Source organism: Grus americana, chromosome 28 (genome assembly GCF_028858705.1).
Source record: "Grus americana isolate bGruAme1 chromosome 28, bGruAme1.mat, whole genome shotgun sequence".
Taxonomy (NCBI): domain Eukaryota; kingdom Metazoa; phylum Chordata; class Aves; order Gruiformes; family Gruidae; genus Grus; species Grus americana.
In genome coordinates this window covers 289,318-303,139 of record NC_072879.1, presented here as the reverse complement: position 1 = coordinate 303,139, position 13,822 = coordinate 289,318, and the positions used below count along the sequence as shown (strand labels likewise).

At 37.6% G+C, this 13,822-nt stretch overlaps 1 protein-coding gene across 8 annotated transcripts in view; it reads right to left on the bottom strand.

The window, feature by feature from the left end:
- Positions 1 to 7,616: 7,616 nt before the first annotated feature.
- EPS15L1 (epidermal growth factor receptor pathway substrate 15 like 1) overlaps positions 7,617 to 13,822 on the bottom strand; it is a 46,226-nt gene continuing 40,020 nt past the window's right edge. For 7 of the 8 annotated variants that reach the window (XM_054805311.1, XM_054805310.1, XM_054805309.1 and 4 more), the window contains one exon: positions 7,617 to 11,158. In XM_054805311.1, the coding sequence (XP_054661286.1) occupies positions 11,012 to 11,158 (147 nt within the window). In that variant the 3' untranslated portion in view covers positions 7,617 to 11,011. The remainder of the gene's footprint in view (positions 11,159 to 13,822) is intronic. The other variant, XM_054805314.1, reaches the window with a different exon arrangement.

Below are 13,822 nucleotides of genomic sequence, written 5' to 3'. Positions count from 1 at the left end.
TCCAGATTCTGAAAACTAATTTGAAATAAAGTGGATACTGTGGCAAGTCAACTGGAGCCCCCCAAAAAGCTCTTCCACAGCTGTAAATGAGATCGTAAGTCCAAGTAGTATCTATGCAATATGCAGTTACCCTGAAACTCTGAAGAGGATCCTCCATTTTTACAGCTACGGTTTAGTGGTGATCCTTGACACTTGTAGGACAAAAATCACTGTTAATTAAGTGTGCAGAGTCAGCTTCATATTGGAGCATTTTTCTTTAACATCTGGATACTTGGAACTTGATTTTAATCAAGGTTGTGACATTTTTCTGACTTTACGAGTTAGAATACACAAGAATGAAATCAACAGGAATACATTTAAAGTAAGTACAAATATAGCTATTCTTCTGTGAAAGCAAAGTCTGCAGTTGTTCATGTGGAACAGATGTATTTTGGGCTTCTAATCATTGACATGGAAGAACGAGTTCCACATTTCACTTTTATAGCTCTTTCAAAGTGAAATATAGGGGAGATTTAACATTTCTTCATTAAAAACAAAACTCATTTATTTGCTAGAAAAAAATTGCACAATCTAATTCCAGAAAGTGAGGATGACTTAAAGATGTTCTAAAATTAACACATTCATTGTTGCAACAGTTCTAGGTATTTCCTTCTCTTTCCCCATAGCCGAAGATTTTCATATTTCAGCAGGTCCTTTGGTGTTTATAACACAGGTTTTGAGATTATTTCTTACCCTTGCCTTTCCATAGTCACCTGGCTTTCCCTTGCTCTTTCTGAAGAACTGACAATGTTTTTAGTCATTCCCAGGTTTCAGTGATACAGTACAATCTTAAACTAGTCCCCCTTTTGTAACATAATTCAAAAAGACACAGAGGTTTTGTGCCTCACTGCGGTGGGTACAGCCCCACGTCTGGCTCAGGAAGGTCCCCAGACAGAGTTTTCCAGCAGCAGGGGACAGAGCTTGGAAGCAGCATGACATGCTTGGAAGCATCACGATATGCTTACCTAGCTCTGCTTGTCCCCAGCCATTTCTTGTGACCTCTATTAAGAGGCAGGATACTGGGTTAGGTGGCCTTCGGTCTGGCCACTTTTCCATCCTCCCAAACGACAAGCTTTAGCCAGCGAAGCAGCACAAAGCGCGAACGCCGCACAGTGCCTGCAGGCAGAGATAAACATTACTGCATTCACCAACCCTTAAAAAAAAAAACCAAACCACTTGTGCTGCTCCTCTCTAGCACCCACCACAATGACATGGGTGCTCCTCCTCCAGTACCTCTGCATGGGAACGTCTGAGCTTCCCTTTGCTCCAGCCTAGCTGTAACCTCTGCTCCTGTTCACTAGAAGGTCTTCAGATAAGACACTTATCTGCACAATACTGTATTACCAAACAACTCTTGAATCATGATGAACGGTGGAGACGTGCTCTGCTATGCATTGTTCACTATGTAAAGATGAGCAGGTTGTGTTCTCTGAGCTTTTAGATTTGTTGCGACTCAAGTGAAAATAGGACAAAGCCATCTTCATGAAGAAATATAGAAAAAAACCCATATAAAAATATATAAATGCAGGTGTCTGAAATTGGGAGGAATGGGGGGCACAAAACACTGATAAATGGTCACGACCAACTTTAATTGTTTAAGGGAGGGCATATATGATAATTTCTGTGTGGTCTTTACAGGAAACTGCAGGTTCTTGACTCTCGAGATAATCTTGTAGCAGAAAGAGATGCTGATCTCATTCTTCTCACATTCTATTATGAGTAATTGTCAACTCTTTTTTTCTTCTTTTTTAAATTGCCTTAAATTAGTAGGTCCAAAGATGTGTCAATGTGAGTCCACCAATCTACCAAGCCTCCCCTGGCCAGCAGGAAATCACTAATGCTCTGCAACATCTTCTAATAATAGACCATCAGGTCATCATCTTTTAAGTAATTTTGTTCTAATTAATTTGAAAGACCCAGAATCCCAGATGCCTCCCAGGGAGCATGCAGCGAAGACCTTCCCTTTCCATCTGCGGCTATCCTGGATTTGATTTTGACACACTAGGGAAAGAGAGAAAAAAAAAAAAAAAGAAGTTGTAGTTAAACCCGATAGGAGGAAATGTAGAGTCCGTTGTAAACAAGATTTTCACACATATTCTTATAAGATACCACAGCGATGGGCTCACTATACTTGCAAGATAGATTGTCAGATTAGATAGAGCATGTTAAGTACAGAAACGAGTAAATCCTGTGCAATGTTCCTAGTGAAAGTTTTAGCAAATATTTCTGAACTCGAGACACCATCCAGAGGAGTTACTGTTTAAAGTCAGTTAATTCCACTCCGGGTTTCAGAGTGTTGTGTTTCGCTACGCTGAAAACGGTTTTTCTCTCACCTGCTGACTTCAGAAGAGTCAGTTAAACCTGTACTACATGGGAACTCATCTTCAGAAAATACCGTAACGCAGAGTCTGTTGCTGCTGAAACAGCACCAGGAACAGAACCGCGTCCTGCCACCCTGAGCGGCCGTTGCAATCGCTCAGCTGCCTTCCAGCTCTCGAGGGAGACGCAGCACCGCTGCGACGCAGCCCAGCACCACACCAGCACTCTGCGAGCAAGCGGGCAGGGCGCTTTCAAATCGATTTTTTTTTTTTTTCAACCCTAAAGTAGAAGGCTGGACTAGAAACCCTCTGGCTTTTCTGGAAGTTCATTTTAGACTTGCGGTTTTGCAGATGATCACGGCTGAGGGAGTTTAAACTTTTGTTTTGGACGTAGCTCACCTCGTGCAGGGATGGGGGATTTCAGCCTGTGCGAGTCCTTGGTTACTCGCAGCCGTTTACAAACTGCCTGAAAACATTGACTTGCTCCAAACTTTGGTCCTCCATCCACAAGAAGTGCCAAAAAAAGTTTGTCCATTCTTCAAATTATAGGATTGTGCGGTTCTGTGGTTTTCTGTAGTAGAAGCTCTGTGGTTTCTAAAGTTATTTTGTGCGCCTATAACAGAGAGTAGCTGTTAGGCTTTTCTTAAATTGAGTTTTTGAAGCCAGAATCCCAAGCTCTAGCAATTTCTTTTGCTATATTTAAATAAAACAACTACAACAAAGTCATGTAGCCATCGCTATGGTAACTAGCAGTGTTGGGGGGAAACAGAAAGAGGAAAATTCAATCCAAACCCCATGTAATTTAATATGGCGAAAGCTATTCCCCCCCCTGCTAACATCCGAACGTACCTGGTGACATCTATAAACCTTTAAATTCCTGCATGTCCTTGAAGCAGCCGCTCTCAGCTGGGTCCGTAGCAGGTCCCACCTGGCCAGGTCTCATCCCGTGTGCCAAGAGCAGAGCGGTTGTAGCTCCCTGGACTGGCCAGGACCGCAGCAGCCCCTCTCTGCCACGCCTGAAGTCCCAGGCTTAGGCACACCTCCATTCAGAAACACGCTTCCCATCGGTTTGGAGGAGAAGGAACAGATTTACAAGGCAAATGCCAGTAACCTAAAGCATGTAGCCATACAGAATTCACAGGCCCTGGAGGTAACTGGCTCAACTGATTGGTTCCCAGAGACTCCTTAAAGCTGCGTACTATTTGATCCCAAACAACCCAATTCCCCATCACTTAGGCTGAGATTGGGAATAGCCTCTGCCATGAAATAGTCTTTAAACTTGAAAAGCACAGAGGCGGCAAGGATTTATCCTAAACTTGTTAGGCAGAAAATATGTTTGATTTAATCTTTTGAGGTCTGACTTTTCAGCCACAATTATTTGATCTTATAATATTTTATGTAGACGCAAAAAATGAGTCATATGCACTGCTTTATATAATGATAACGTATTAACCTTACCAAAACCACCTTTCCAAGCACAAGGAGAGCAGGAGAAACAAAGTTTTCATTTACTCTGTATCCATAGTTAGTTACCTGCTTATTTACCTGCTTCAATTATAATTCCTTTTAGCAAATCACAAGTGTTCTGCCCTTTGTAGCAGGCATAAATTCAGCAACACAGAAATTGCAGATGAACTTACCTGTTACAGGTTTATAATTAGATACGGTATCCCTTTAAATCACTTCTGCTTTGGTTTCTCGCACTTCTTACAGCTCAGAGCATTCCTGGAGTTCTGACCTATCATTATGTCATCAGGAAACATCTGGAATATCACATTGGTCATTCCCTGTGACATTTAATATATTAGGCGAGAAGCTACTGAGCCTGAGGCTTAAACACAAAACAAATGCACAAAAAAATCCTCAAATCCCAACAACCACTTTTTTAATGGCCCACGGACGATGACAGTGTAAGTGAGTTTTGATTTATTAATGATTTTATATTGCGAGCCCTTACAAAACAAGGGATATAGGATGCCTGGGTTCCCTTCCTGTGGGTGCAAGGGATGGGCAGAGAAAGCACAGGGCTTTGTTCTTCTGTACAGTTCCCTTCTGAAAAGCTGGGATTGAGGCCATGTATGGGAAGTTAAACAGCAGAAAACGGTTATGTTTGCAGCTGGCAAGGAGTGTTATGAGAAATTATCAATAGGGAAGGCTATAGCATTTGTAAGAGATGCTGTACCAGCACCAATAAAGTTTTAATTGCGGTCATTACATTAAAAAAATGCTAACCAGACAGGAGGTGAAAGATGTCCAGAGTGACTAAATTGATAGTCACGTAGAGCAGACAGGAGATTCAGCAATTTTCTCCTGGCAGCACCTCCCTGAGAAAAATATGACTGCAATTTCAGTGGTAGGGACAGCAGCAAGGGCTCTGAGAGCTGAAACATTCACAATGCGAGCTGGTCTCTGGTGGTATTTAGGTACGGTCAACAAATACTGCATTTGTTTTTGAGGTTTAACAGCTAAGCTCATAGCTTAGAGTTCCTTTGTGTTCGAGTTTCCCCTTGAACACGATGCCTACACTTTTCTTCCCTTCCCAGTGACGAGCCTCCTGGCCTCTATACGATGCCTGGTACAGGGAGTTCTCTTGGATTAGGCATGGACAACGGAGATGGGGCAGGTATTTGGGAAAGTGTTCGGACAAGTACATTGTCAGACTTCAAACACTTGAGTGGGAGCAAAACACGGAGCTGCGATGAGAGCTCGGGTAGGAAGTTGTGCCTGTCTTTGACGCACCGAGTCAAATCTTGGCTTCAAAACGTCAATGTACTAAAAATTTTGCTGGAGACTAATTTCAAGAGAAACCTGCCTTGGCAATCTGTTGTTAACCATGCCAATGTGTGCGGAAGCAGAGTAAATAAAACAAACAGATGGGAGAATAACGAGTCAAAGTGAATGATGTCAAATAGTATGATAGTGAGGTGTGTTTTTCCAACAAGCAGAAAGGGTTTGTCTCTGGTGATCTCTCTAACCCCTCCCAGTATAAATTGCCTGGATGTTTAGCATTGCGGCACACAAATTGTTTTGGAAAGGGTGCGGCACTGGATTTTCTGACTGGTCTGTACAGACCAAATGTGGCTGGGACACGGAAGAAAGGGAAGGACAGAAGGGAAAACAGGGTGCAGAGAGCACCAGCCAAAAGAAAAAAAAAAATACCTCAATGCAGAGAATCAAGCAGTTGTTCAAAGCAAGATTCACAAATTTGACACAAAAGCTTGTGAAATCGTGGACAAAAAAATGTAAAGAAAGATTGCTTCAGTCTCAGAGCTCCAAAAAGTAACTTTTCATTTATTATATTAAACAATAACATTTCTCTTATTAAACAATAAACACGTGAGATGGGTTAAAATTAAAATACCTTTGATTTTGTTATGATATTTGAAAGATAAATATAACTACAGTAATGTACATATTTGGACATATTAGTCAAATTTAGGTCAACATTGCAGTCTCCACTTTGTGTTTCCACCTTTTCTAGGTCAGACTAAAGAACGTCATATTAAAAGGGACACCAGAAGAGTACTCTCTAATGGCAACAGCAGAAGGAACCATAGTCACTAGGAGTTTTCCTTTTAAAGTTAAACTTAAAGGGGAAGGCAGAAGTTGGAAAAATGAAAATCCCATTTTATAACAAATTAGCCTTTATTTATAAAACTTTCCAAGTAAAAAGAGCAGTATATCAACTGATAAAACAGGGGTGTCAATGAATAATAGTTAATATATTTACTCTAAAAATAAATCTTCTATGATTCCACCATACTCCAAGCAAAATTCCTTTCTAAGAAAAGATGTTTGTTGTGAAGTCTACAGAGAGATGCAATGGTTGACACACAACAAAACCTTAGCTGTTCCACTGGCGTAGGAAGGTATTTGAATGAGATCATTATTAGCACAGATCAATTCACTTTAACAGAGTTCCAACTCTAAATGAAGATTAAACAGAAATGAAATTCCTGAGAGGGAGGAATAAAACGCAGAAGAAGGGAGAAATCAAACTCTTACACGAGGGAAAGCAACAATTCTACTTGGACCAAAATTCCTTGGGCTTCGGTTCTACAGAATAAATACTCTTCTCAATGGAGAAACACTAACGAAGAAATAGTAACCCCAAAAGGATTATAAGAAGAATCCAAGAAAAGTGCATTATCTTTGAGCATAAGATGACAAAATAATTTCTACAAAATTTCTGACCACAGATTTCACAGACAGGAATTAAAAAAGATTTAAAAAAAAAAAAAAAAAGAGGTTACACAGTCAGACACAGCTTGGAATCTCCTACATGTTGAGAGCACATTACATGAAACAAAATACAGTAAGGACTGATGATCCTGATAGGGCAGAGATTTCATAAGGAAAAATTTGCCAATATAAAAATATTTCATACAGCATTATTGTAAAAGTACTACTTTTATGAGCATCTGTTTTTATTGCAGAATGACTGGTATGTTTTACGACAAGACTATTTGAATATAACTTAGGGAAACCACTTGAGGCAAATGTGAACATACTGGTCTATAAAGGATAATGTGGGTAATTCAATACCTATGTCCTACATGCAAAGTTTGCATGCGTAGGTTCAACGTGAATAATTGTCTGTCTTTCCTGTTTTAACTGTTGTGCCTCGGTGCTGTGTGCAATTCACGGTTTTCCATGAGTCATTCCAGCAGTGACGATACTCCATATAAAACACACATGTGCCACTATAAAAGCCTACTAAACTCTTTGTGATTGCTCAACGTACCACAGAGTCTAATAATTTATCCGAGTAGAAAGCAGAATCACCTCCATTCTTTCCTCAAAGCCAAGAATGCAATGGATAGTCATTCCTCCTGAAGTAAAAGCTTAGGTGGAAATGGAGGAAAAACAGAGCTGAAATCCAGATGACAATTATGTGCAACCTATATAACTGGAATGAAGCAAGAAAAACATGTTTTCCACCTTAGCGTGCGACTGTTTGGGGTGTATGTGTGTATGGGAATAGCTCCTTAAAAATAATTGTTTAAAAAAGAGGGAAAAAAAAAAGAAGTGAAACTACAAGCAAATGTAGGAGAAAAATCATTGCCTCAGCCCAGAGAAAAAAGAAATGATGACATGACCACCACATGCAAGAAGATCAGAAATTGAGCCTGTGTTTCAAAAAGACACATTAAAAACTTAAAAGAATGTGAAATCACATCCAGTGCAGATGATACCTACTTTCTGCCATGGTTCTCTCTTACACTTGGCACAGCTAGCAAACACAGTTTTTCATGCCAATGAAAGTAATCTTAAAACAAATTTATTAGAAGTAGTAATTTCTCCTTTTTTTTTTCTTTCACCAGAACTTTGAAATTCTAAGAGCCATGATCTAATCTGCATTTCTGTAAAAATTCCATTTCTGCATCCATCTGTTTAGAGAATACATACACACAAGCTTTAATATATAGAATATATATGCATATTCTACATACTCATTGTATATACACATTTTATGTACAGCACAAGTAACTATATACTAGACATAGTATGTGGACATATATAGTATATACACACACTATTATTACATTATACAATACACTATATATATATATACACACACATAGACACAAATAATATGGATCTCATAATGTACACCATATATGCATTGTGCATACTCACATTTTATATATCTCGCATTGTACATATTTTCACTGCCCAAATAGTGATAGGCCTATTTGTGCTTTAAATTTCACTGTTCTGGAGGAAGAAGAAGATCAATGTCTTGCAATAAAACTTCTGTCTTAGAAGAAGAAGTGCGGGTATTCTACAAACCACTGAGTTACAAGCGTAAGGGAAGAACATGGGTAATTTTCCTTTTTATACGGAAAACTGGATTTAAATACAATGGGGAGAAATCACAGCTAAGTTTTCTTCTACTGCAGTATCTAAAATTTTGTATCAAGAGTGTTTCAGTAAACCTAAGGTTACTAAATCTAATACACTGTGCATAGAGGACACGTTCTGTCCTTGCTCATTTGCTTGATCTTCTGTTACTGTCCAAGCAAATATGAAGAATGAGTCAATAATAGGAAAATGAGTAATTAGTTGTAACGCTATATGGAATGCTAGATTAATTCACATTTCTGGCTTCCCGCTGGACATCTTGAAAACACTGACTCATTGCCTTAGAAGCATTATAAATTACAGTATTTTAGAGCACTGGCAAAGTAGCAGAAAGTCTTGTTATGGTACATAACTCAGAAAATGAATCAAGCTATTTAGCTCATCCACCCCGTCCCACTGGAGTGACATCATCCAAGCAGTAGTCCAAAAGTGGTTTTCCTTTCTAAAATGGCATTACATATGAATGGGGGTTTATTGTAGAAGAGACACCACAAAGACTCAGGCTCAAATGAAAATAAAAAGGAGAATCTTACACATGGATACAATTTGTTTAACTTCACTGAGAATCCTCCAGCCATTCAATTTTGAAATTTGCTCTTTCATAGCAAAAGTTTTCTCTCAGGTTAGCTACAGACAGACCCAAGTTTGCTTTCAGAGACTTCAAGTCCTGTACACCAACAAAAAAATAGAATATGTTGACATTTTGGTATGTATTTTAGAGAAAAATTATGACAATGGGAAGGGATTTCAAATCAGATTCTGTAAAATTAGAAATATCGCCTATTGCATTCACAAGGGGTCATTAAAAGATGATATTAAAGATCATTACATGGTTGTTCTTGATACTAGCATGCATCTTCTCCCCTTCTGAGGGGAATTAGAGAGTCACATTTTTTGTAGTACAGAGGCCACACAGCAAACGGGGAACTGTGACTCCTAAAACTGCATTTTGAGATAAGGGGGTTGAGGTTTGCCGTACAGTAGCGCTGCATCTGTAAATGGATGGATGTGCGCACGTGTGTGTGCACACATGCAGACATGCACTCACCCGTATACCTACTCAGAAGGCCTGAGACAACAAATGCCACGTCTCAGCTGCATTTCAGAGCTGAAAACTACTAAGATGAAGAAAATGATCCAATCTGATTCTTGTCTCTGTGGAAGGAAAGCTTCCAGAATAAGGCAATTACAACAGAATGGGGAAAGATTGTTTACATTCAGTGAACAGGCACTATCATTGTATTATGAAAAATAAAGAGAAGGAAGCAAGGACATAAAAACATAAATGCATTAAAGATGATGAGAGAATACCACATTTAAAAAAAATAGAGAACATGGTATAAGATAAGGGCTGCATCAGTAAAAACACAGAATGTTAAGCTTTGTATTCTCACAGAACCAAGGATAGGAAAGCAGATAGACATTAAGGGCATTTAAAAAATTTTGTGCTAGATGCCTACTCTATTTAGACATAAAATCCAAGGCAAAGACAACTGAAGTTTTAGAATTCCTGTAAGCAGAAAAGGCATTTTGAGTAAGCAAATAATTCACAGACTTATCATAAGGACTTATTTTATATATTACATGTAAAACACGTCGTGTGTTATCCATAGCAGGTCAAAGCACGGAGTTCTACACGTATATATAAAATCTGTTCCTACTTGGACTCACTACTGCAAGCCGTATTTTAGAGCCAATCCAGTCTACCAGTACTTCTATGACTTACGCATGAACACGTATTTGGCAAATAAAATGTTTCAACTTGGCCTTATTTCAGCTAAATTAGGTTTGATCTGTAACCCCATAATATAAGATAGGTGGAATTAAAGAAACAGAGGTACACAGTCAACTGGGTCACACGAATAAATGGTCTATGGTGGGGAGGTTGGAGCAAAAGAGGGTAAGAGGAGTTGTAGGGATGAACGCTGCTCAAGCTTAGTGAGCTTTCCATTGCTTGATTTTGCATGAAAGCAGCACTCAAACTTGTATCACAATCCTGCAATCATATTTGTTTATGAGATAAAGCAAGATTTTACCTAATGATTTAATTGCCAAATTATTTGTCCAATTTACTACAACTGAATTAACTCCCTCTTTTACAACACCACATACAATTATTAAAACTCAATGCAAACAAATGTTTAAATTAGAAGAACTATTAATTCATAGAGGCTTCAAAGTAATAATATTTTATAAAGTTCACTGTGTTTGTATTCATCATATAAAAATTGCCAGATTCTTTTGTAAAAGCCACATCTCCTGGATGAAAAGGGACCATCTAATAATGAATTTATGCTGAAGATTTTGATGTAGATGATACAGATGACATATGATTAGCCTACCATGAATTATTAAATAAATGTAACAAGTGAAAGCTAATTCTAGAAATATTCTCTTTTTTATGACATTTTCTTTGAAATTCATACTGCAGCCTCAAAAACCCAGTGGAATTCAGGTAATAAAAAGCCAAATTCACAAGTTGCCGTTTACTATATGCAACATTGTCTTCCAGATAAAGAAACTTTGCTTTCAGTACCTTAGGATCACACGTTAAATTTCTTAAAAGCAGTGAATTTTATCTAGAACATATAATACAGCTTATACAGTATTTCCTGCATATTACGCACTTGAAAAGCCACACAGAGCCTAGTTTAACGTAACCAGCCAGTCTCGTTTAGAGTTGAAGGTGACTAAAATTATTTTCACAATATAAACCAAGAATTTAGTATTTTTATAAAAGCCATGTTTAAAGGTTTCACTTGGACAGGGTGGAGCCAAAGAACCTCTGTTTAAGAGTCTGGCATATCAGCCTTACTGAGTGCAATAGCCAACTCAAGGTCTTCTTGTTCTTGTCTCCGCAATCGAGCTAGTCTTTCTTGCTCTGCTTTTTCACTCTCACGCTTTGCCCATGCCAGCTGCTGTTCTTCATTTCCAAACTAAAAAATGAAAATGGAAAAGGAATTAATACATTTACCAAAAAGCCAGAAGAAATTATGTGAAAAATACAATGAATCAGCCTCGTTAAATATATGAATCAAGTATACCAAGCTGTCTTAGGGTAGTTCTTCTGGATTAAGATAAAAATTCACTCACTGATTTCCTCACTTCATCCTTTAATTTATTTCCTTAATTTCTTCCTCCTCCCACCAGGAAACTAACCCATCTGGGCTGCACGTCCCTGCATCCATGGCTCAGTTTTGTATGAAAATAGCCAGAGGACTGGAGCCAAACAAAAACTCCACAAATACAAAAAAAAGCAAGTTAGTGGTTTGGGAGCATAGCAACCTACATCCATTTTTAAGAACAGTAAATAGCTGCTAAAAACCAAGAGTTATTTACTCTTGTGCAACTCCATCACAGAGAGTTTTCTTGTAGTATTCCTTGCTAAGGGTGAGGGGTTTTAATAACAACTCTGGAGAATGCTGATTTGTGGGAAGTTTCATCACCAAATCAAAAGTTCCAAAAAGCGCTTCTGTTACTGTTCACAAAAATATATGCAGAGTTTTTCCAGTAAGAAATAATGTAAGAGAATCCAATTTACTTCAGCAGAAAATACTATGGAAATATAATGCATTAGAACATTCGGCTTCTAAAGCCTGTTTGAGCTTCCCAAAACACATTTAAGTACACTGCAGCAAAACTATTCCAAAATTATATTCCAGTATTTACCACTGAAGTATGCAAGAGTCTGCTTGTTTGAGCTTTTTGCACAAAACGTTAAAATATTTTATTGAAATCGTAACAATTTAAAGCTAAAATATAATCTGTTACTGTTTAATTTTAGCATTTGCTGAAGAGGATGATGTTAACAGAAGCGTTTGCACAGCTGCATGCAAATGTTCACATTATAGCCCACTTCTAAAATTTGCTTTGTACTCTCTTTTTTTGAATGTTCAGGAAAACATATTATTTGGGTTTTTCTGGGGAAGAGAAAACTACATGGAATTTATAGTTTCAGTTTCAGCCGAATGTATACTGTGGTCCACAACAGAGTAACTCTGAACTCAGCAAAATATGCCATCATACTAGCTGCTACGGCTACGCCTTCCCAGACAAGCTTGAAATACTGAACTGAGTATTAAATGCGACTTTATGTGCCAGACCTAGGCCTGGCTGCCCCCACCTTGCCTTTGCCACTTTGCATTGTATCTAGAATTCATATTTTTTAAATAAACACATCTATTTGAATTTCTTTCAACCCAATTCTCATTTACTCATAATTTAGTTCAATTATGCTTTATCTATGTGCTTCTGAATGCTCACAATTCCTCATTTTATTTCTCTCAATATGATTTTTCAGATGATATAAAAAAAAGGTATTTTAAAATTAGTTTTCTTTAAACAATACCTCTGCTTTCATTGCTATCAAAATTTAGATGAGGATCTTTGTATTCAATGTTATTGAAATACAATAAAAGTGCCACAAATTTTATGATTTTTTACTTTTAAAATGAAGACAATCTATTATTATTACTTGTTTAAATAATGTCAGCTGACAGGCAAGATTTAAAAGCTAAGATTTTAAATAGATAATTTTTTTCAAGATACAGTAAAGACGGACTCAAATGGAAGTAGGACTTCTCCACTTATTCCAAGAATTCAAAAGATCACATAGCTGGGATGCAGAATAACAGTTACTATTTTCAGAAATACAATAAGCTTTGGTCAAACCCTCTGGGGTGTCTTTTTTTTTTTTTTTATTGTTGAGAAAACATTTGCTCTTATATGGCTTACATCTTAGGATAAGTCTTCCAAAGCTTATGAGAGTCCCAATTATGACTTGTTTACGGTACACAAGATATATTTCTGTGGTTAAAAGTGCTGAGTTTAAAAAAAAAAAAAAAAGAAAAAGAAAAAGAAAAATAGGCAAGCGATTCATTGGAAACAAATCAGGATGTGCCTTATTACAAATGGTTAGCATACAGTAAAATTTTCGGGAGCATAACTCTGACCATTAGATAGGGAAGTACACAACAGTTCATTAATGCCACTGATTCTTGCACAGATTGCCTATAAAAAGGTAATGTAACAGAATTACAACTCATTTAATACAATAACAATTTTTTTGGCATATGTCCAGGTTTCAAGAAGTCTATAAATATGTATCACATATCCGTCATTTCATTTTTTTTTCTTTCTTTTTCAGAAGTACAGTTAGACCCAAGGCATAAATGAGGAAAACAGCAGAGTGCAGTGAAACGAATCACAGACACAAAAAGCTGCGCTGACTTGCGTTTACTAAATTACCAGCTTATATTAAGAGAAAAACTTTAGTTCTAAGTGCTCTGTTTCTTGGAAATTTAAACACTTTCTGTTGGCAGAAAGCTTGCTTTTCTTGTTGTTCCGTAAACTGAAGCTGGAACTTAGAAATATCTGAAACATGAGCTACCAAAAGACTTTGTTTTCTTCCAAAGAGTCATATTTAATGCCAACGGAAAAGTTAAGAATGCAATGACAATATACATAAACTCTGCGCGCATGAATTTACCAGTGTCTCAAAAAAAAAAGAAAAAAGACAAATTTTCTAGAGTGCTACTAAAATCTAGTGAAGGTCCTCATGTTACTTCTTTGCAACAGTAAATAATTCCAATAAAAAACCA